This window comes from Pholcus phalangioides, unplaced genomic scaffold, assembly GCF_987345545.1.
Source record: "Pholcus phalangioides strain wild (caught in Gottingen) unplaced genomic scaffold, Ppha-v1.0 ptg000014l_1, whole genome shotgun sequence".
NCBI lineage: Eukaryota > Metazoa > Arthropoda > Arachnida > Araneae > Pholcidae > Pholcus > Pholcus phalangioides.
In genome coordinates this window covers 9,258,467-9,281,096 of record NW_028301607.1, presented here as the reverse complement: position 1 = coordinate 9,281,096, position 22,630 = coordinate 9,258,467, and the positions used below count along the sequence as shown (strand labels likewise).

At 38.2% G+C, this 22,630-nt stretch overlaps 1 protein-coding gene across 1 annotated transcript in view; it reads right to left on the bottom strand.

Moving 5' to 3' along the window:
* The window catches only part of LOC149078101 (neprilysin-1-like), a 180,612-nt gene that overhangs the window by 12,800 nt on the left and 145,182 nt on the right, over positions 1 to 22,630 (bottom strand). The window contains exons 6-12 of the mRNA XM_089241696.1: positions 18,088 to 18,293; positions 13,465 to 13,644; positions 13,188 to 13,274; positions 12,770 to 12,894; positions 11,879 to 12,101; positions 11,620 to 11,718; positions 10,358 to 10,435 (exon numbers count right to left, since the gene is read on the bottom strand). Coding sequence (XP_089097822.1) covers positions 10,358 to 10,435; positions 11,620 to 11,718; positions 11,879 to 12,101; positions 12,770 to 12,894; positions 13,188 to 13,274; positions 13,465 to 13,644; positions 18,088 to 18,293 — 998 coding nt within the window. The remainder of the gene's footprint in view (positions 1 to 10,357; positions 10,436 to 11,619; positions 11,719 to 11,878; positions 12,102 to 12,769; positions 12,895 to 13,187; positions 13,275 to 13,464; positions 13,645 to 18,087; positions 18,294 to 22,630) is intronic.

The window sequence follows — 22,630 nt, the reverse complement described above, 5'->3', positions numbered from 1 at the left end:
GTGAAGTGTAACGATTGAATATTTGTACCATTGTAGGCCGTCTGCTCCTGTGGCGAACCTCTTCATTCTTCAACACTACCACGTTCTACAAAACTGGTTTGTACGGGAAGAAAATGTCAACAAAATCCCTAGTTTCTGAGAATGAAATGCAAGCACCTGTGGTTTTAACGCAAGAAAATCCCGCATTAGTTGTATGGTATGCGGAAATGTTACTGGAACGCACAGGCTACCTGCTAATCACAGGGAAGTCTACAAATCCTCGGTGCTTTAAGGGAATAAAAAAAACGCCGGTCATCTACAAGAACCAAAACAGTTCACGGAAGGACTGGACAAGCATTTTTATAGGATGATATGACACTGTATTCAACCCTGAAGTCAAAAAGCATCAGCTTCTAACTGTCAGACCAGACACGACTCGGGCTCTGTCCGTTCCGGGATGTAAGCCCCTTTACCCTTGTAGGTTGGGTCGTGCCGGGCCGGAGCACCCGCTGGGGAAGCCACCAGCAAGCGCTCCCTCCCGACACCCTCGACCCTCTGTCTAAGTACTAGTTTCAAGCGCGGAGCATGGTTTTAAGGTGGTTGCTCTCTCTAGAGCAGTTCGCCCCTCCCCGCTCTCAGGGAAGCCCAGGAGGAGGAACCCGCACGTATGAGGTACGTGTACGGTTCAGGAGTAGTAATAGTGAATTTTTAGGAAAATAATCTATGAGCAGTGCACCTATATACATACAGTATGTACCGATTTCGGTCATGATAAAACACACGCACTTGAATTCTTTTCCTTACCCCTCCAAGAGATACTGGAAAGCTTTCTTTTTCGTTTGTGCTGTCAAAAATAAAAAGAATGAAGGGAATCTCCCTTCATATTGCCCCATTTCTCTCCCCCCCACCCACTTTTCCCTCACGTTTCATGAACTTTGGGACCCCAAATATACTCTAGAAGGGGCGTCAAATCTGAGATAAAGGGCAAAAAAAAAAATTATGACATAAAACCTCGCTGTTCTTTTGAAGGCATCACTATGAAGCGATTAAAAGAGAAGGCGATTAAAAGAGAAGGTTTATTTTAATTGGAGGGGGGGGGGGGGGGTCAAGGGCACCAAAAATAGGTCCCGCACCGGTAGAGATTATTCCCGAACCGCCTCTGAATGCAACGTTATGGTTGTGGTCTAAAAAGTTTAAACAAGCCTCCCACACACACAACTGAACAGCTGGAGTTTCGTGGACCTAGGTTTTAGATAGGCTGAGATTGAAGAAGGTGCGTAAGGTTAAAACCTCCCAGATACTGCCTAGGAGCCCCAGTCTCTATCTAGGAGGCTTTTGTGAGGTGGCAGTCACCAAATGGGCACATAAAGGAAACTCATCTATCTGTTTTCGTTTCAAGAAACTTACTTCTTCGTCCCTTTAAAGCCAACTTGGAAAGAATGGCTTGACAGGCGCGGAATCAGAGGAAGGCCATAAGGATGCCCCCCCCCCCCCAGAGCCGGATAATATTAGGAGAATGAATTTTGTCCCATATTTTTTTGCGGGGCATTAGTCACTGGCAAGAAATCGCTCCCTAAGACACATCACCCTGGACCTCCTCCTTGGGGGCGGTGCCGCCGGCTGCTTTACACAAAGATCGCGCTACGTAGTCCTGATATCTCGGTTTGGGGTGGGGGGATGTTTCAACCCACCCCTTCTATGCGAACGATTGTGATTCATGGTGCTGCCATCTGTTGCAATTCTTGATAATTAGCTCGTACCACTGTATAATCATCAAAAGATTGGAAAAAAAAATACTTTATAGATGTTTCGATTTTGAAAATATTTCTGTGACTAAAATTCAAAACTAATGTACGCCATGTTCGAAAAGGTTCACATTACGAAAGGTAACATTACATGTTTATAAGTAAAGTTTTATAAATTAAATAATTAAGTTAATTTTATCAAACGACGGCATAACTAGGCTGACCATATTTCTTCGAGAGAAATACGGGACATCGGGATTCCAAATACGGGAAAATACGGGACATCGTCAATAATCGCCAAAAACGACGCCAAAACCAAACAAAGTTGCCAAATATTGTTGAGATTACGGAAAATCACAATGGCGGGAAATGATGCATTACCACAAGTAGCAGTGGATTAAAATGTATTCCACGAAAAAAAAAAACGTTCACCATGGCAAATGTGGGAGATTAATATTCTCATATATAGTAGTAATTATCATAAAATAATTTCTGAGTTGAAAAATAATGTCAATCTTTGACTTTAATAGAGAATAAAAATTCAAGTAGGCTTCGTGTAAAATACGGGAAAAACCGGGACACTTTTGCCAAAAAGTCGGGACGGCCAAAAAAACAGAAAATACCGGGACTGTCCCGGGAAATACGGGACGTATGGTCACCCTAGGCATAACCAAAAAAAGTAGTCAGTTTCATTATGTACTGCTACAAACATGCTATTAGCACTAGAAAGACGGAATAAATTTTCAACCACAATGTTTCAAAACCGCATGTATTCATTTTCCCCGTCATATTTTTGTAATAAACCCTTCATTCACCGTTGTTCCGGGAATTTTAGACAAAATGGCGGCTTGTTTTATGACAAACACTAATCTTTTGGTTTGACACCTAAACATGGGTTTTTCGATTGTAATTTTTGTTGCGTGATTTCAACTCCATTGTATACTACTGACTAAGTGTGAAATTGCAACCAATTATGGGAGGGGGGGGGGAAGAAAAACAAAGTTGTCCCGTTTTTCCCATACCCGTTTAGCATACAGGATGTGTGGTCACCATACTTGCAAACGGGACTCTTTTCGGTTATTGATATCAGAAAACCCGAATCACGATATAATCACATTAAGTGACGTGGATCGGATTTGTTTTTTGGGGAAATGCTATTGCGCAAATCTCTAAAAACACACTCTATCGCCTTTGCTATTCGATCACACATTCTGTGATCAAAAAATAAAGCTTGTTTAGGTGTCTTATATCGCCTCTCACAGTTCGTCCCATAAAATGCTATGAATGGCCGCGAAATACTGAGCAATGTAAACTACGTACATAAGATAGCTTTTCGATGCCGATCGCATTGTGAACTAATAAATTTATCTCGTCGAAAACATCCATGACACAAGGAACTGAAATTGCATTATTTGTGGCAGTAATTTGTCTTGCCGATGGTTTCAAGTTGTCTGTACATGTATATTGTATAAGGGTCACCTCTAGGCACCTTAAAATAGTGGATCATACAACCCATTGTATAGTCTGATTCTCTTCGTTATACGTCTGACCTCGCACATGGTTTTTATGTACAATAAAACTTCGATTAACCGTCAACGTCCGGACCAGGGCTGTGACGGATAACCGAATAGCCGGATAACAGAAATCTCTTAATAAATATGTATAGTAACGTGGTTGCACTGCGGGCTTGGGACGAAAATGCAAATAAAATCATTTAAAAGTGAGTAATAAATGCATATCGTATTTATATATCGTATTTAATTTTACAAAAACGATCAATATAAGATCAGCCCAGGCAGTGGCGACATTGAAAATAGCGTCCTTTATGTTGTATCTCTTCCAAAATTCTTTGACGGTCATACCATCATCATCATCAGATGAAAGCAAGCCTTCGATAAAAGCTTTTCTGGAACGTCGCTTTATATTTTCAATTATGCCCTGGTCCATAGCGGCAACTGCTTTTCGGCCATATGAGCTCTAACTTGAGGCACGAAAACGTTGTGGAACCATTCTGGAAAAATTGTTTGATCTATCCAAGCACTTACTCATACGGTCTCACACACTCACGTGGTCACTCATATGTAACTCACCCATACAGTCACTCACACTAACTCATACAGTCACTCGCCCAATCACTTTGTCATTCGCACAGTCAGTCCCTTACTTGGTCACGCATACATTCAGGGCACGTGAAGTGTCAGGAGGCAAAATGTGCTGGGGATGAAACGTACCACGGGTGAAATGTCAGGGGCGAAATTTCCGGATCTCCCCTTGTATAGGCCATGGATAAAATCGCGAGAAATGAAGATGCCGTTCTTCGACAACATCCATACAGATGCTAAATGACTCGAACGACGTCCGACGACGAAATTCCTCAAAAGTGTACTTTTGAACGGTACAAAATGGGTACTAGAAAAATACAAACACAACGATAGACCAGCTTTTCTTCAATACTTATGTTCCAATAAGAAAAATTGCCATTTCGGGAAGTTTTGTAACCATATTAGTAGTCATTTTGATCGCTAGCATCGCGACGGTAGCGGTCAAAATGAACGACCTATATATAGAACGACGCGTCGTTCTACTTAGAGAACTTCGTTTTATCTCTAAACTAAAAAATGTGGAACGTTTGTAGTCTAGGAGTTCAAATGTCTCAAGAAGGCGAGAAAATGCGTGAAATTTCAGTAACCTGAGATTGACCGTATAGGTGTAATCGCATGACGAAAAAGCTTTGCTGTCAAAAAAAATGACCATATCCGTCATTCTAGTATAAATGTCAAATAACATGTATAATAGAAATGTCCTCTCCCCTTGTCAATGCAAGATTCATTGAAAGCCTGGTTATTTGCGGAGATGAAGATTACAAGGAAGAAAATTCATCACTGCCCCCACGGGGACTCGAACCCCCCGGTCTCTCGCTTGCCGGATGAGTGCTCTACCATCTAAGCTATGGAAGCAGATAGAATATTTCAACCTTGTTGAAATATATGTTGAAAGGCACCGTACATAGACGGCGTCAACAATCAACTAATAGCTCGTGAATTGATTCACTTGCCAATACATGATTCATTGAAAGGCACATGACAAGTGGAGAGGACATTTCTATATGCATGTGACCATCTGGTTAGCCTATGTCATTCACGAGCTATTAGTTGATTGTTGACGCCGTCCATGTACGGTGCCTTTCAACATATATATACGCTCCAAGGTTGAAATATTCTATCTGCTTCCATAGCTTAGATGGTAGAGCACTCGTCCGGCAAGCGAGAGACCGGGGTTTGAGTCCACGTCGGGGCAGTGATGAATTTTCTTCCTTGTAATCTTCATCTCCACAAATAACCAGTCTTTCAATGAATCTTGTAATATGTATCAATCATAAAATTGTAAATTAATATCTTTAAATCACTCCCCAAGTAGCACAAAAATATAGATCTATATCGTAAAATTTCAGTTTCCAATATAGATCTATATCGGGCCACGATATCGTTCTGGCTAAAAAAGGCATACTCGGAGATAAATAGATCTATATCGTGAATGTGATATATTCAAATACTTCAAATTTTGGACGATAGATGGCACCATTTCCGAAGAAATAAAAAAGTGTAATTAGCTGGAGGTGGGTGGGTTTGAACCCATGTACGCATATCTTACCAACCCACCACTACAGTACTGGTTAGTATTTGTTATTATAACATTAATCTACAAGTAATCTTTTTTTTACTTTTATTTTCAATTAAATTTATTCATTTTCATGTATGCACAAAAATTACAAAATAGAAATTGTGAGATATATTTATAATTTTGAGGCAGATAATTGAAAAATTATATTATAATTAAGGAAATTATATATAACACAAAAAACAATTTAATGTATTGTGTAGTATATTATTTATTTAAAATTATTAATTTATATGCTAATAAAACAAAAAATACAGAATAAAAAATATGCAACACCAAAGAGTTAAAATTCTCTAAGTATGGTAAAAAATGAAAACATCAAAGGAAAGAAATAATTAATTTTAAGAAAAACACACAACAAAAACAAGAGCAATTTTTTTAAATTAAAAAATATGTGCAATTATAAAGTGGCAATTAAAGTTACGGTGAATAAGTTCTCGCTCCTCCTAAAATACCAACATCTACGATGTAAAACATACACAGTAAGGATTCAATTATAACTGACGAAATGATTTTGATATATCAACATAATTAATCCTATTAAAATCAAAATTTCATGCGAAAAATTATTCATTCAAATGTTTTTAATTTAAATTCAAACAAAAAATTGTACGCTCGACTTTAAATTTTCTCCAAATTTTTGTTTGAAGGCAATATTTTTATTTAAATGCACACGATATGTTGATATATCAGCATATTGTGTATCTGATATATATCTTTGTCAGGGTCACGGTATAGAGCTATGTCTTCTTTGATAGATCTATACCAGGTCTATATCGAGAATCTGATATAGATCTTTGTCAGGTGCACGATATAGATCTATGTTTTTTTCAAACTATATTAAAATGATTTACTGTCCCAAGTTGCTGTCCTTCAAAGTAGAGATTATTCACATGGAATCAAATACATATTCGGCTGAAAAATTAAAGACTTGATCAATTAACATCATAAATAATTTGCACCATATAAGACGAGATCGTTCTATATTATAGTTATGATATCTGATATTCCTCTGACATTTCGATATATATCGATACGGTCCAAAATATTGTACTATACCGTTGTGCTACTGGGTCGGTCATTCACTCACTTAGCTCATTCGCTGCGTCATCGACTCGCTCACAAATTCACTGACTTACTCAGTCACCCACTCACTGATGACGAAGTATTATTTTCAACGAATTGTCGTTCAGAGAAATTTCCTATCGCTGAATTGCTTTATGGGGAATTTTCTGAAAATCAAACAAAAAAAATGGCGCCCGTGGAACTTTACACGGGACTTTTACAAAAATGTTTTTTTTTTCCGTGGTTGAAAATCTGTAATTCTGGACCAGAATCATTGGCCATTTTCGGTCTTGAAAGCGTCGTCAAAAATATCCGATCTCTACCATGGACAAAATTAGATCAATTTACCGTTTCGCCTTTTCACCTACGGGCAGCGATAGGCATTCTAATAAAATGATTCCCATCATTCCGCAAGCGTAGTACGTAGTGTCTTAGGCCGGTATTACACTATAAAAGTTTGATAAAATCCCTTTTATAAAACTCAAAAAGTCCAGCCAATAAAGCTCATAGGTTACATTCGAGCAAATGCAACCAATACGCTTATTGGTTGGATTTTTCAAGTTTTATAAAAAGACTTATCGAACTTTTACAGTGTAATACCGGCCTTAGAACAACAACGATTCAATGATTATGTAGATTAAAACAGTCGTGCGCACACTTTTCAGTCCGCGGGGGCTAAATACGCGGTATATCTGTCGCTCGCGAGCCAGAAACTTGTATGTACAGTGTGAAAAAATTTACGGAACACATTTCCGTAATTTTTCAGTCCCAACTTTTATATAAAATTTCTCGTTTTCTCTCTTATTTTCAATGAGGTTGTTTCGAACGTATGAAATCAAGAATAAAGATTTATTTTCATGATACAGTCATAGTTAACATATATATATTAATTTATATCATAATTAATTATTCATATATGAAATAATCAATCTCTCATATTATTTGTCAAACATATACGTTTTGTTTTGTGAACTACACAAATTTTCACCCATTGCGTCTTGTTGAAGTCTTCCTACTTCTCAACATTGGCAATTTTTCAGCAATTTTACTTGCCTTTGTGAATTTCATTGGCTGTAATTGGCGACTTCACTTGCCGTTTATTAATGGCGATATTTTGTGTACACGTAGGAATCCCGTTTTTCTGTCTCCAGCAGTTTTTTTTTTTTATGATGGAAATATGGTCAACCCAGGAATTTATCGTGTTGTGTGTATCGACACTTTTGTACCTGAACACTTCTGGCGGGTCAGATGGAAACCGTAGTTTGCCCATCATTAATGTAGAATGACGCTGCTTCACGCGCTTCCGCTCGCGTACGCCTGTGGTTTAAGGTGCTGCTATCTGTTGTAATTTAAGTTAATTACTCGTACTATGTCATAGGTGTCAGAGAAATTGAGAAAAAGAAACTTTGCCGATTTTAAAAATATTTTTTCAACTAAATATTATAAATAATACATATTCAGAAAGATTTCCACATTGTAATACTATTTTGAATTAAAATATTATAAATAATATAAACGTTCTAAAAGTATTAGTATATGTTTACCAGGTAAAATCATAAAGCAAAATGACGACCTGAGAGAAGTGTTGTCAGTTTCAATATGCATTAATGTTAAATATGATAACTGACCCTAAATCAACAACATGATCAGCTTCGCAACCCTCACGGGACTGTTTGTTCTTCAAAATTAGTGAAACCTGTGACTCAATAAGTGCATTTTTATAAGTAACTAGCTACCATTCCCGGTGCTGTCCGGGTTTTCTTCAATTCCTGGGAGGATTGGAAAAATGACAAACCATTAAAAGGCATAAACTAGTATACATAATTCGGGCGGCATAAAAGAACGGGCAAATAATTGTAAAGGCATATGAATGTCTGAAACGCATTGTTAGGGAACCACGGTAACCAAAGTAAAAGTTCCGAAAGTGATTGTTGAGGATTGGAAACCATTGTGCTGCCCGACTGTTTTTTTCCCATATGGGGCATTTGCCCAGCTCTGAAGAACTTTTAAATGTATTTTTGTGTTGTTATTATGATGTTTTTCATAATTTTCGTTTTTTACTTTGTTACGTTCGGGTCAATATCACCCTAAAATGAAAATTACCTTTAAAGGCTTTAAAAGTTTCTTTTATACATTAATTCCAGGATATATATATTTTTTTATTGAGACTTTTGCGGGTGTATCTGGATTTCCTTTTAACATCCTTTAAGTACGAGGTTTCCCAACCTGAGGTCCACGAAATCTCAGGGGGTCCATGAGACTTCACTAATGTGTGTGGTTCAATGTGAAATAGTAATGAACAATTAGTGAAGTCCCATGTTAAATAAAATGATGTTCAATGTTAAATATAGTAATGAATAACAGGGCAAAATAGTTCTAGATGGCTCTAGACCAGTAGTTCCCAAAGTAGGCGTTAACGCCCCCTGGAGGGAGATGGAATGTTCCGGTGGGCGGTAGAAGCTGCGTGTATAACATATGATCTTATGGGTTAGATTGCGTTGGGGGCGATGGGAGAAAACAATTTCTGAAGAAGGGGGTAATGGGACAAAAATGGTTGGGAAACTATGCTTTAGCCCAGGGATGGCCAACTTCTTTCCGCTGGCGAGCCAACATAATGGTCAGCTATAGCGTTGCGGGCCTCATCAAAGGTGCAACTTCGGTATATGAGCCGCTCCATTATTAATTGAATTAATTAGTTAGTGATTAAATTAATTTCGTCACTAGAAATAAGAAGTTTGTAAGCAGTTTGTTAATCGATAAATCTGCTGTTGGAACAAATATAGTTCCAATATTTCATTTCAAAAATTTCATTTTTTTCATGGTATTTTTATCTTGTCGCGGGCCGCACAAAATCACTTCACGGGCCATCTTGTTGGCCATCAGTGCTCTAGACGATGTTCCAAGCTTCATATATAGGTGTTCTCTCAAACCTTTCCTTGCACTTTTGGCACTCCCTATATAGATCCTGAATTTCATTTAATAGGTTCCGCCGAAGCAAAAATGTTGGAAAACACTTTCAAGTATTATAAAGGAATGGTTGAAGAAGCAGGGGAGTGGAAAAGCTTTCTATTTACTACGATTTTCTGTGAAAACGTTTCGCAAAGATCTTTTACATAACTTCGGGGAATTATAGAAAACCATTTAGCTAATGGACATTGTTTATTGCTATATAATACTGATTTTTCAATTCAATTCAATAGAATGTTGGTGCTATTTATTATTTTTTCACTTATTCATTTGTGTATGGGTTTTTGAAATAACATGCTATTTTATATACAAACCAGTTTTTTTCCTCTATATACTATAAAATAATGGTATTCATTCACTTTCTAAATAATTACTTCTTCAAGCAAATCGAAGTTCTTACTCATGTGAAAATTTAAAATATATACATTTTGCAAGAATTAGACAGCGGAGAATATGTCCCTGAACTTGAAGATCATACGAGCAGTGAGTCGGAAATAATGTTTCTAACACCTGATTTGTACAATATTGTTATATAAATTAAGTTTCCAAATTAGAATTTCAGTACTTGCTTGAGTATACCTATTTCATGGAGAAGCAAATGATAAAACTATGGAATAAAAGTAACAGGTTTCAGAAAAATTTCTCTTACAATCTTTTGCATGATCTCTGAAGTGCCTGGTTTCATAGAAATGTCAACTATGCTGCACTTTTCGGGTTTATTTGACCCGAAACGTATTAAATAACTTTTGTCAATGAATTTTTATGATTTTTTCTGACTTTATTGTTACAACCTCAACTTTATAAGGCTGGTGTACTTTTGTATTATTATGTCATGGAATAAGGTACGACACACACGCATATCGGATCAGTTACGACCCCAAATATGTGGTGGTAAAATCGAGTGGAGAACTTTTACAACTTACCGTGTCGTATTCTTCAGAGAGCTCTTCCGAATTCGTCAACAGCTCCGGATAACCAATCCTTTCAGTCATTGCATTTGCCTGAATGAAATAACCGGAAAACACAAAAATGCACAAGGATTCAAATGATTTATTGAAACCATTTTTAAGAAAGCAAATAACCTTTTAGAAATATGTATTCTACGGGAATGCTGCCAAACGTATGAACCCAAGAAACCATATTATACATCAAGATCTATAAACGTAATCATTTGCTGATGATTCCATCCGATTTCATGCAATCCATCCAAAGTTTGTGTGATGATTATGCCAACGTTTATGTGTGTACGCGCTTTTCATTCGGATTTCTCAGAATTTAATCAGTATTTTTTTTCGTATGTTTCTTGTGTACACCCGTTGGAGTGATTCTCAAAAATACGTGATGCAATTATCGCACGGTCATCTTTGATAACAAGTGGCTCAGTATAATACAATACTGTTTGATTCCCTAAAAATGGAAAAGCAAAAAATAGTGCGGAATATATTTTCTTCTTTACATACTGCTGTACCTATATTAGGCTGGAGACAGGGGGTGTGAAGCGTACTGAAAAACAGTTCAGCTGCTATATCTCCGCGTAGCGGTCCTCCGTATTGGTGAGTCCACGCTAAAGGATGTTAAGGGGAATCCTTTTTTTATGAACAGTCACTTTGAAACATATGACAACCATATTTTTATGGGCATCTTTTTATCAGCCACCTCGTTGGGCATTTTGCCTGTTGTGGCGTTGTATTTGTATTTGTATTTGTATTTGTATTTATATAAATCCGTATAATTCCAGGCTAAGAAACTTCGTTTACTCGGATTTGCTACTAGAACTACAGAATTTGCTTCTGGCTAGAGCAGAGGTTCTTAACATTTTGTGTTCCAGTAACTCTTTATGCGAATGAGACGAAAACTGGGTCCTCTCTACCAATAAGATGAAGACTATGGAGACTTTTACGGAATAATATTCAGCATAATACGATGCAAAAACAATAAGTAAATTGTTTTTTCTCATCCAAGCTCAAGGACAATATTATCTTTTCCTCCTTAATTGTAATTAATGGGTAACCTATTGGTTTCATTTTGGGATGGTAGCATCGGCTTTTGCTTGATATATTTATTCTCCGGTACCTCAACAATACATCGTCGAAATGTGTTGCCAAAAGCCTGTACATAACGGGCTAAGCGTTATACATAGAACATAGAACATGAAAACTGTCATATGGAGTGATGAAAAGTTTACCTTTTCCCACGCAACCTGCCTCGTATCTTTATCCATCCAGTCGTTCTCATCGAGAAGCTCATAGAAAGCTTCACGGAGATTCGATATCATCTCTTGGGCCTTGAAACAAAAAAAAGAAACGAATACGCCATGGGAAAAGATATTTTCTCTGTGGTTATTCGATGAAATATCGCAATAATCATAACTTTCTGATAGTGTTACATTTTGCGATAAATTTCGATAACACCGAATAAAACACACGGGGAATTAATGCTCTTACTATAACTTTGCTGGCCGGATCGAAATTGTCCCGGATGAACAGCGCACCGACAGCCATGCCCAGTCTTTTGTTGACGAGGTCGACGCATTGACTCCACCGGGATCTCTCCTGCGACACCCCAGTCAGAATCTTGTTGAAATCTTTACGCTTCTGACTGTACTCTCCGTACAGGAACGGCAACATCTGCTTCACCAGACGCCAGATGGCGTAGTTGTGGATGGTCCTGAAGAAAGTGAGAAATGGGAAATTTCTTCATGAGTTTTAAGTTCATTAAGTAAAGAATGTCATGTAAATTGGATACGGTGCAAAAAAAAAACAAATAAAGGGGGGGGGGTAATACTATATCATTGATTCATGTCGTAAATCATTAATATTTACATGCAAAGATGATTTATTATGTGTCAGAAAGTTGTAGCTATGCAATCAGAAATGAAAAAGGAGCGACTTTCAAAAGACTTGAACGAACCTCGTTTCTTTTTCGAAATGATCAATTTTTAAATTGATTTGGAATTGAAATTTTTAAATATGTTTGGAGTGTAGCATATTATTCTTAACGAGAATCCAGTCCTTAATCCCTATTGCAAACTTTAAGGATGAAAAAATAAATTTTACATATAAAATTAATTGCATTGTACGAACTGGTGCTAAATTCAGGTCAAACGGTCTCTAAAGATGTAAGGGAGGGTCACAACGCTTTCCGTCTGTGGAAGGGAAAACCTCCAGATTATTCACGTTGCTTTTCTATCCTGCATATCTTGAATGTGCCGGAAGTGTTTTATCTATATATTATTTCTAATTGTCAAAACCTTCGGTGCAACATTAAATAGCTTGAATAGTCTTCAACATTGATCTGTATTGTTGCACAATGGACACGAAGCATTACTGTCTCACCTCCTGTCCGTCTGGGACAATATCTGCCCCATTTCTTTGAGGTAAGGGAGCGCGTAGATCACTATCGGCTCTTCCTCGTCCACTTTAGTCGGCATGAAACTATTCAGGTAGTACATCCAGTCAAGCTATAAGAGAAAAAGCTCATTAAAAATGAAAACACGTAGGATAAGAATCCTTAAACAATTCTTCCGAAACACAGTGTTTTCAGCGTGTTTTGAGTTTAGATGCACTCTCATGATAGATAATTTGTCTGAAAAATAAGCAAAAAAATTCATAATCATACAGATCGCTGAACATTGCAATCATTCTGAGTAATAAATCATCCGTGAAATAAATTATGTTAAAATGCATAAGGCATCTCTGGGATTTTGACAAGTAAAACATATTCCATAATTACTCGAATATGTTCCAATATTACCTCTACAACCGCATCCGAAAGATCCTTTAAGCTCAGCTTGTTGTAAATTGCACCAGTATCTTGTCTGTCTGGTTCTGGGATCGACACCTAAGCAAAACCAACATAATATACATTGTAAAGCCTGCATGGCATAAATTGTACTACACTATTGCTCTTCTCAGTTTAGATATCTCAGAAGTAATTTATCTGAAGAAAATATAAGAAAGAGTCATTGATGGTGTCGGCATCAATCAATCGAACCCACCAACAAAGAAAGCGTGTGAAATGTATGGCTTACGTTCGCTAGGCGGGTCTCCAGCTCCAGGACATCGTCCATCTCAAGTTCGGCGTTTTCTCTGTCCGCTCCGAACAGCGTCACGACTTCGATCATGAGCTTCCTGTAGGCTTTCCTTTCCTTCTCGCTGCTGTCCTTCAGGAAGTATTCTCTGCTTGGAAGACCGAACATCGGTTGATCGATCTGAAAATTGATAAATATACAGCAATCAGTAGTCATTGACGTGTAAAGTAGGGAAGACCAATAGGCATAGTTTTTAGTTTCTTTTTTTTTTTTTTCCGTGATACTTACAGAAAATGTGACAAGGTTGCGGATAACAAAACTACATACTTGGATACAAACTAAGAATGAAAATATCACTTGAAATTATACGCTCAATTTGTCAAAAATTGTTCCAACTATGCTAACTTACCCCAGATAGCGCAAACCCTGGGTAAATTTTCATAACATGATGCTTGATAGGATGTGACGAATAAACGTAGTTAGAGAAATTAAAATATTTCCATTTCAATACAAAAATGCAAAAGAGAAAATGGTGTGCATGTTAAGTACTCAATATTTTGAAAAAGAAAACGAGTGTGAAAAGTTGCCAAAAACAAAAATAAAAACAAAGGAGTCATCATTCACTTGTTCATGTCCAGCAAGAAAGCAGATCGATTGCTCACTCGAAATGGCGTGGCGGTTGTAATTTTAGCACAATTTTGTTGTGGTTGAACCAAATTGCTAATTTGGCATATGCACAGTTGCCAACTGCTATGGATTGTCCGTAGTCCCTACGGACGGCCGCAATAAACTACTGAGCTACGGAAGACACTCTTATGGCCGTATTCACCGAAAGAGTTTAAACTACAATCGCAGGTTAAAGGATTAGAGATCGACATGGATTGGTAAAAATCCTGGATTGACCCAATCCGTGTCGATCTCCAATCCTTTCACCTGTGATTGCAGTTTAAACTCTGTCGGTTAATACTACGGAAATAGGTTTACAAAAATCAGGTCTCAGTTTCTCTTGCGGTGGTTTTACTCATTTTTTATTATTTTTTAAAAATCGCATCGATCTCTTTACCGTAACAATTAATTCATAGACGCATGTGGGAGAAGACAAACTCGGAACCGATCTGTTTTGTCTCAGCGTTGAAGGCAATCTGTAAAGCCGCGTCTAAACCCGCCGCTCTACTCAATGCTCAAACACGTAAAAACCTGTTTTCCGTCAAAACTGTCACTTGCTGTGGCTTAAAAACAGGTTTTTGAGTGGTCCAGCTCGGCGGGTCTGGACCAGGTTTTACTTTCATCGCGGAACTGTGTCAGAAAGAGAATTTCGTCGTAGGTTCCGTAGAGGACCTCTGATGGAAGAAAACGGGGATGTGGGAGGGGGGTCTAGGTTCACCAGATGTCCGTATATACGGCCGACAAGGGCGTATGCAGGTTGGGATTGCATTGAATATTCATGAATTATTAAAAGACTCGGCGATGTCAGAAAGCTGCTCCGGGGGATGAGAGGGGCTCTCTGTGGCCTTAGCCTTATAGGTTCCAGTCCCAATGAGGTGCTGTATTTAGTGAACTTTCAATTGAAATCTAAAAAATAATAATTTTCGAGTGATTATTTGTTATCGAATTATGTTGTCCTGGAGGGGTACCTCCTCCAATGGCAAAGCTGACCATTCATCACTACTGACAAGCTTTAAGCCAATGTTGGCATGTATGCATATGACACTTGTACTCCGCCACTAAACCATACATGCACCTCATCCATATTCCTCTTCGAAACTTCTAACGAATCGATACTCGTTGCAATGTGCGTGTTGTGAAACTGACGAAGTTTGTTTCCGTTTAATGCTTGTTATGTGTAGTGTCGCCATCTGCCATCAGGTTTTTCTAACTATGAGTGAAGTGTGTGTAATGATTGAATAACTGTGTTGTTGTAGGGGTCTGTTGCTATCTGTGGCAAAATTTTTGAGAGGGAGATTGGCTCACATCTGCTCACTTGTTCTACGCCAACATGCAGCTCAGCTAGGGTGCCAGCTTGCGCCAACATGACTCTTTACATAAGATAGCTGCTTCCCCGCTCCACAAAAAATTCATGAAACATTTCAGCATTTGAATACAATCGTTACTGAGCACTCTACCCTACGCAACTGTTGAAAATGCTTCAACATATTCTTGACCTTCACTGAATGAGAGAAAGTAAAAAAAGAAACTTTCCTGACAAAGAAATCAAGAAACTTGCTGTCCTTTCTATCTGGGAGCTCCCGTCCCACTGAAATACAATGGATGATGCAACACCCTCAGATTGTTTGACGATGGGCGAGACTAGCACTCAATGCTCACTGAGGTAGAAAAGAAGTTGTATGCGTGCCAACTAGTCCGGTCTCTTCTACATACAGTGCTTGATACGGTTTCAAGAGTAAAGTCCTACCCACTTCATTCAAGTCCCCACTCTGCTTAAACCGCTATAGTTTCTTGATAACATGTGTGACGACGCGATATACATGGTGGGCAAAAAGTCGGTAGGAACTTTAAAAATTCATAAGAACCGGAAAAGTAACCGAAATGAAAAACGGTTTGCAGGGTTAGCACAGCACCTCTTAGAGATAGAAGGCCTGCGCAGTCTGCTTGTGACGTCAGTAAGTAGTCCATTTCCCCTCAGAATATTCAGAGAGAAAAATTCCCTGCTCGTGCCAGTATCATCGTTGTGAGGAAAAGAAATGATCGGGATCAGAATTGGTTATTTTTATGCCCCACATCCAATCACTATGCAGTATTTGTGAGCCAATCAGGAAGATTCTACGCCAAAGTAAGAAGAAACGAAATACAAATACAACGCCACAACAGACAAAATGCCCAACGAAGTGGCTGAGAAAAAGATGCCCATAAAAATATGGATGCCATATATTTCAAAAATACAGCAACCCAATTAAAAATACAATTAACAAAAATTATAAACAATATATACACAAGATAAAATATTATACAATGCCCATAAAGAATACTTATGGTTGTCTTATTCTAAGTATGGATAGCATCTCGATTTACCCCAACATGTTTATCGTATTTCCTTTTAAACGTGTCAATTGTGTTACAATTTACTACCTCCGGGGGTAAGCTATTCCACTTATTAACAACCCTATTAGAGAAAAATTCCCTGCGATACCATAACCTTTCATTGTCCCTCACCAATCGATACCGGTGTCCCCTTGTAAAAGCAGTCGATTGGCGGTGTACTAAAAGTTCATGATCCATCCCATTGAAAATTTTAAACACTTCGATCCTATCTTCTTGACACCTGCGTTCATCCAATGTAAATACAGTATATTCAAAAAATGAAGAGTCTTCATAATTCAAGCTCCATGTGCCAATAAGGACACGCGTAGCTCTTCTCTGCACCCCTTCAACCAAGTCTATGTCCCTCTGTAGGTATGGTCTCCAAAACTTTACAGCATACTCCAGTCCAGGACGAACTAAGCCTCGGAAAAGCGGAAGAATGACTTTAAAAAAGTATAATTTTCTATAGGTGGGTGGGTTTGAACCCATGTACCCTGAACTCTTCCCATCTTTAATTCCATATCTTACCAACCCATCACTACAGCACTAATATCTGATGCAGGTCGGATTCGAACCGAGTCCGTTCGAGGATTGTTCCTATGTATTTTACGCCATGCCTCTACCGATCGCGCTACCGCAGCCACAAATAGGATGCCGTGTTTCAAAATGTGGCAAACTTGCTAGGTAGTCTTAATGACGTTTATGGGAAATAGTGCAGAGGCCTTCTATCTCTAGGAGGTGATAGTTAGCATCGCTAGGTCACGGAAATTTTTTCAAAATAGGAAAAAGCCCCCCCTCAAAAACAGCCACTATGGGGATATTTGAAATCCCGGCTGTATCAATCTGGTCCATCCAATCTGTCGGGACTGAAAGATGCGATCCGCTGAGAGGTGTATCCGGACCTGCTGCATTCTGCCGTTTTTGGATTTGTGACTCACCTGCAAGGTGTTATCCCCTGTGGAGGTGGTTGGTCACGTGGAACACATACTGCTGTAATAAACGATTTGGAGGCATTCTGTTCGTTATTTGCGTATCTTTTCTTTGACTCGTGTACGTCAGCGTAAAAAATTCCCGTGACCTTGCGAAGCTAACCCTGCAAACCGTTTTTTATCTCGGTTATTTTTCCGGTTTTTATTCATTTTTAAAGTTTCTATGGACTTTTTGCCCACCCTGTACATGAGCGCCAGTAAGAAGAAAATTCCGAAATGAGCGGTTAATACTACTTCCTGCATTTTATATGACCGATTAGCATATTTCCAGTGATTTTCTTTCGTACAGTGCTTTGCATCGTCAAAAATTTGAACTAATTTCTTTCCCTTACTAAAGATTATCTATCTTCCTCCCACTTCGTGAGAATAACTTTTTCCACAAGTCGCATGAATTTTTAAACTGTTGACAAATTAATGGGACAACCTGTATTTAACGTATCGTCTCCCGGCTCGAAAAAAATTGCAGGAGTAAACATTTAACGCAGATATTTCTTTGTAAAAGCGATTTATTCCCTCCTAGGACATGCGATAAAGAGTCCATTAGAAAAGAACAACAACAACAGCAACCGAGACAAGTCTCGTTAACCGCTCTCACCTGGATGACATTGACGGATGAGTTCTTGTCATCCGGTCCAACCCACTGTTCGATGATGATGCCCTGGTTGTAATCACCTCGCAACTTCCCGAGCAGATGTTCGACCGGCGTCTCTGGGGGCTTCCAGTTGGTGTCCGTGGCTGGCCATCCACCGAGACCTCGTATAACTTCTCGCAACGGCTTATCACCGATCTCTTCTATTTGCTCTGAAAGCAAACAGACAAATAATACATAGAAGACAAATAATACCATTTCTGCTTTTCAGTGAAAACAAGTTCAACCCTCAATTTTGTTTCCGAAAACTCGCAGAAACTTTATACACCCTGAATATTTTAAAATAAAAATTTTGGTTATACCTTTATAGCAGCGTTTCTCAACGTAGAGTCCGCGTTGATGGTACATTGAACAAGGACCGGACACCGTAATCGTACAATTTTCCTTATGTAGATAATCGCGACGATGGTACAAATAGTCCGTAGGTAAACTTGATGATTTTAATTCTAACATAATCAGTATTCTTATAACAGAATAAAAATTACACTTTCACACTTGTATAAACCGTATCTCACCGATGAAGATACGGTAAATTACGATACTAAAAATGGAGTATACACTATACAGGGTGCCCCTGAAATCATGGGCCAAAATTTATGGGAAGGTAAAATACACATAAAGAAGCATTTTTTTATATAGCAATGTGGGGTCGGAAACAAAATGTGTGGTGGCGGGAAAAACTCTGAAATCATTGAAAAACTCACTCGCTGTTGCTCGTGAAACACCTGGTATCTTCGAAAGGGTAGCCAATCACTTGCTAGTCACTGCCAGGCTTGTTTCGATGTCGGTGTGGCACATTTGAGAACTTGCTGTAATTATTAATGTGAATAAAAACCTCTTTTCATTTCTTCAGCATTTATCCGCCAACACTTTTCATTTCCGACCCCACATTGCTATACAAAATATGCTTCCTATGCGTGTTTTACCTTCCCTTAAAGTTTGGACCGTGAGGTTCAGGAAGATCCTGTACCGACAAAAGTGTGTGTCCACTTGGGAATTTAGACATCTTCTGTCATATACATACCTTATGTTGGTACTCACCATTTCCAGTGAAAATTTAGTTATGAGTGTATTTAGGAGACCGATAAAAAATTAAATAAGGGGAAAATGTTTGTGATCAACCCTGTATCAGACAAAGCAGTAAATATTGTACACCCGCGCTGAGTTGGCCTTTGACTACGACATGAAATGCCACGCGATGGGTATCTTCTTTCGGTAGAAACTTCGCAGGGAAAAGGCGTGGGTTGACATTTTCCATTGGCGTCTTTTGCGCTATTTTAGAGAGTCCCCCCTCCCGGTTTCCCCTCCTCGTAAAATGAGCCCTCCCTTCGCGCGTCAAAGTCAGAGGCCAACTCTCAGTATGGGAGAAAAAATATATTTTTTAAATTCCAATTCTCATCGTAACTTTCTTTTTTTGCTTATAAACCGTAGAGTTTTGAGCCAACTTTCACGAAATTTACAAAGAAAATGACGCTGTACATGAAACATACAGCATAGAAATCTCAAGTGTGAAAAATTATTATTCAATGAGATACGGTTTTTTTTATATTAATAACTAGCTATAATACCCGGCGCTGCCCGGATTTTCTTCAATGAGGCTTTTTTGGATCACGTGATATCTCCCTCTCTTTTTCTTGAGGGACATACAAACCGTGTCCAAGTTAACCAATATGGCGACCTGCGCAATTCATGAAATAAACAAATATAGATTTACACAGAAACGTAGAAATGAATATATATTTTTCTTTTTTTAAGGGGCGCTAGGTATTTCGACCCCCCCCCTGAACTTCAAGTTATCCATCTGTCTGTTCCAGCTTCCAAAAATCCTTAGTTAAAGCTGTGGAATTTTTTCGATGCACTTTTCACGGGCTCATAACTAATTTTAAAATATCCTAACCCACATGAATTTATGCAAATAAATATCAAAAGAGACAATATGGAGACATTAATTTTCATACTTGAGAAGATATAAATGAAATCAATGATATTGCTCGAATATCCAACTCAAAAGTATAGGTTTGGCTAATCACTTCATATTTAATCTCCTGGGCTTCGTATATCTCTAAGCGAACTGAATATTTCAAAAATCTAGAATTCAATACAATTTTTAAAATTGTTGATGGGGCGGAAAATCCCACTAATTTCCGCATTTCTACAGTAAAATCGACAATTTTAGCACTGATTTCTATGAGGATCACCCTTTTCCTGACACTCAAAGCGATGCTGATGATGATTATGATGTCTATTCAAAAAGCCTCATTACTGAGAGTATATTGAAAATGTGGCAAACCATTATGAAGGCATATACACGTCTGAAACGCATTGCTAGGGAACCACGGTAACCAAAGTAAACGTTCGGAAAGTGATTGTTGAGGCCCAAAAACCATTGTTGCCGGACAGTTTTTTGCCCGTTTTGGGCATTTGCCCTGGGCTGACGAAATTTTAAAGTAGCCTATCGTTCAAGTCGGGTCCCATTTGGTATATATGCAAAATTTGGCGACGATCGATCTAAAATTGTAGATTTGTATAGAGAACACACAGACACACAGACAGAAAATCAATTTTATATATATAGATTATTAATTGCGCATGCGCAAGGAATATAAATTTTATATTTTCTTTTTGATTGCCATTTTCTTGATTATATTTTCTTTTTGATTGCCATTTTCTTGATTATATTTTCTTTTTGATTGCCAGATAGCTTATATGATAATTCCACGTGAATGCCGTGGAAGTTCAGGAAAATATACGCGATATCGGGAGCAGTAATTTCGAAACTTGTTTAAAGTAACAGAATGATAGGTTACGTTAATTCGGTTAATTCCTATTTCGATTATATTTTCCGTTGATAGTACTCTACTCTGCCCATTCGCATAATGTTGTGGGCTTATTCTCGAAATAATCAAATAACAGAAAATAATTGTACAATGATTTGCGAAAAATCCCTTATCATTCAGTTACTTTCAACAAGTTTCGAAATTACTGGTCACTGTATCACGTGTATCTTTCTGAATTTTCACGACATTCAGCTAGAATTTTCATAGCACTATGCAGGGTGTTCCGTAAATGTTCCGACAAACTCAGAGGGTTGTTAGTAGACATCAAGAGGAACAAAAATTGCAATGGAACATGGTGTCACAAACCACGTTGAGAGGGTGAAAATCGCAAGAGGGTCTATCGCCATGGATAATTTACTACCTAGTTTGTTGTCTCGGATATGTAAGTGTGTGTGTGTGTGTGCCTAACAGTCTGAGTTCGTATCTAGTGTTGTGTCTGATTTTTCGGTGTTGCCACCTATATTTCAGAAGCGATGTGAGTGTAAAGATTAGATATTTGTACCGTTTGTTAGGTTCACAACACGTACATGCACATTCCAACACGTGCAAATTTGACTGGAAATTTCTGGTGTTAAGCGGGATTGGAGCGATTTCAAGAGATGCTATAACGGGGTCCGAGTGTAGTACACAGAATCGATCGTTAGTACGTCGGATTGAGGTTTTCCCTCCTAATATGACACTTACGTTCAAACCGAGCACCACACCGGTCTATATAACCATGGACAATTCACTGCCAAATGAGTTGTTGCAGAAGTGTTAGTGTGTGTACCTAACAGTTTGAGTGTAAACCTAGTGTTGTGTCTACAAATATGACACTTATATTATCTAATATTGAAGAATTTTCATGTCATGAAAATACTGTGCTGAATCAGCACCTCCTAGAGATGGAAGGCCTCTGCACGCTACTCGGGACGTCACGCAAGTAGTTCATCCTCACTGAGAATATTCAGAGAGAAAATTTCGCTGCATGTGTTAATATAATCGTTGTTGGCAATTTCTATGTCCTATATCCAATCATCGTGCGGTATTTATGAGCCAACCCGGAACATTCTGCTCCAAAACAAGAAGAAACGAAATAGAATGCTGTTTAAAATGTAGCGAAATTGCTCAGAAGTCTTATCGGACTACTCTTATTACGTCACAGATGAGCATGGTTTGCTTGACATGCTTGCGCATTCTTTTGGGTGGTCACTCATTCCTCCAATTCACCACCCTGTGCTATAACCCTCTATTAGTCAACTTTCCAGTTATTTTGGATGTTAGATCAAACTATAGACGACTTTGAACAGTTTCACTTTAATTTTGGCCACCCTGTACTCACTGTACAAATAGACAATAGCATTATACAAATTTATTTGTGTTTCATAACGAGGAGAAACGTCTTAACTAGGTTCTGCTTGTTTCCGTTTTCATTCAATTTATTCATTCGATTCAAAGAGAGGAAATTTTTTCTTCAACTTCTTCAGAATTGATTGTATATTTCAAGATTCAATTGCTTTTATTAAGACATTCTTTATTTCGATTTCGCGATGGCGTCCAAATTGAATTTTCGCTCTAATTGAAAAAAGATACACATTCCTTTAATTTCCCTTTCAGAAATTGAATTTCGTTCAAGTGCGAAATTTTTTCTTTGCAGTAATTGAAGGTATATA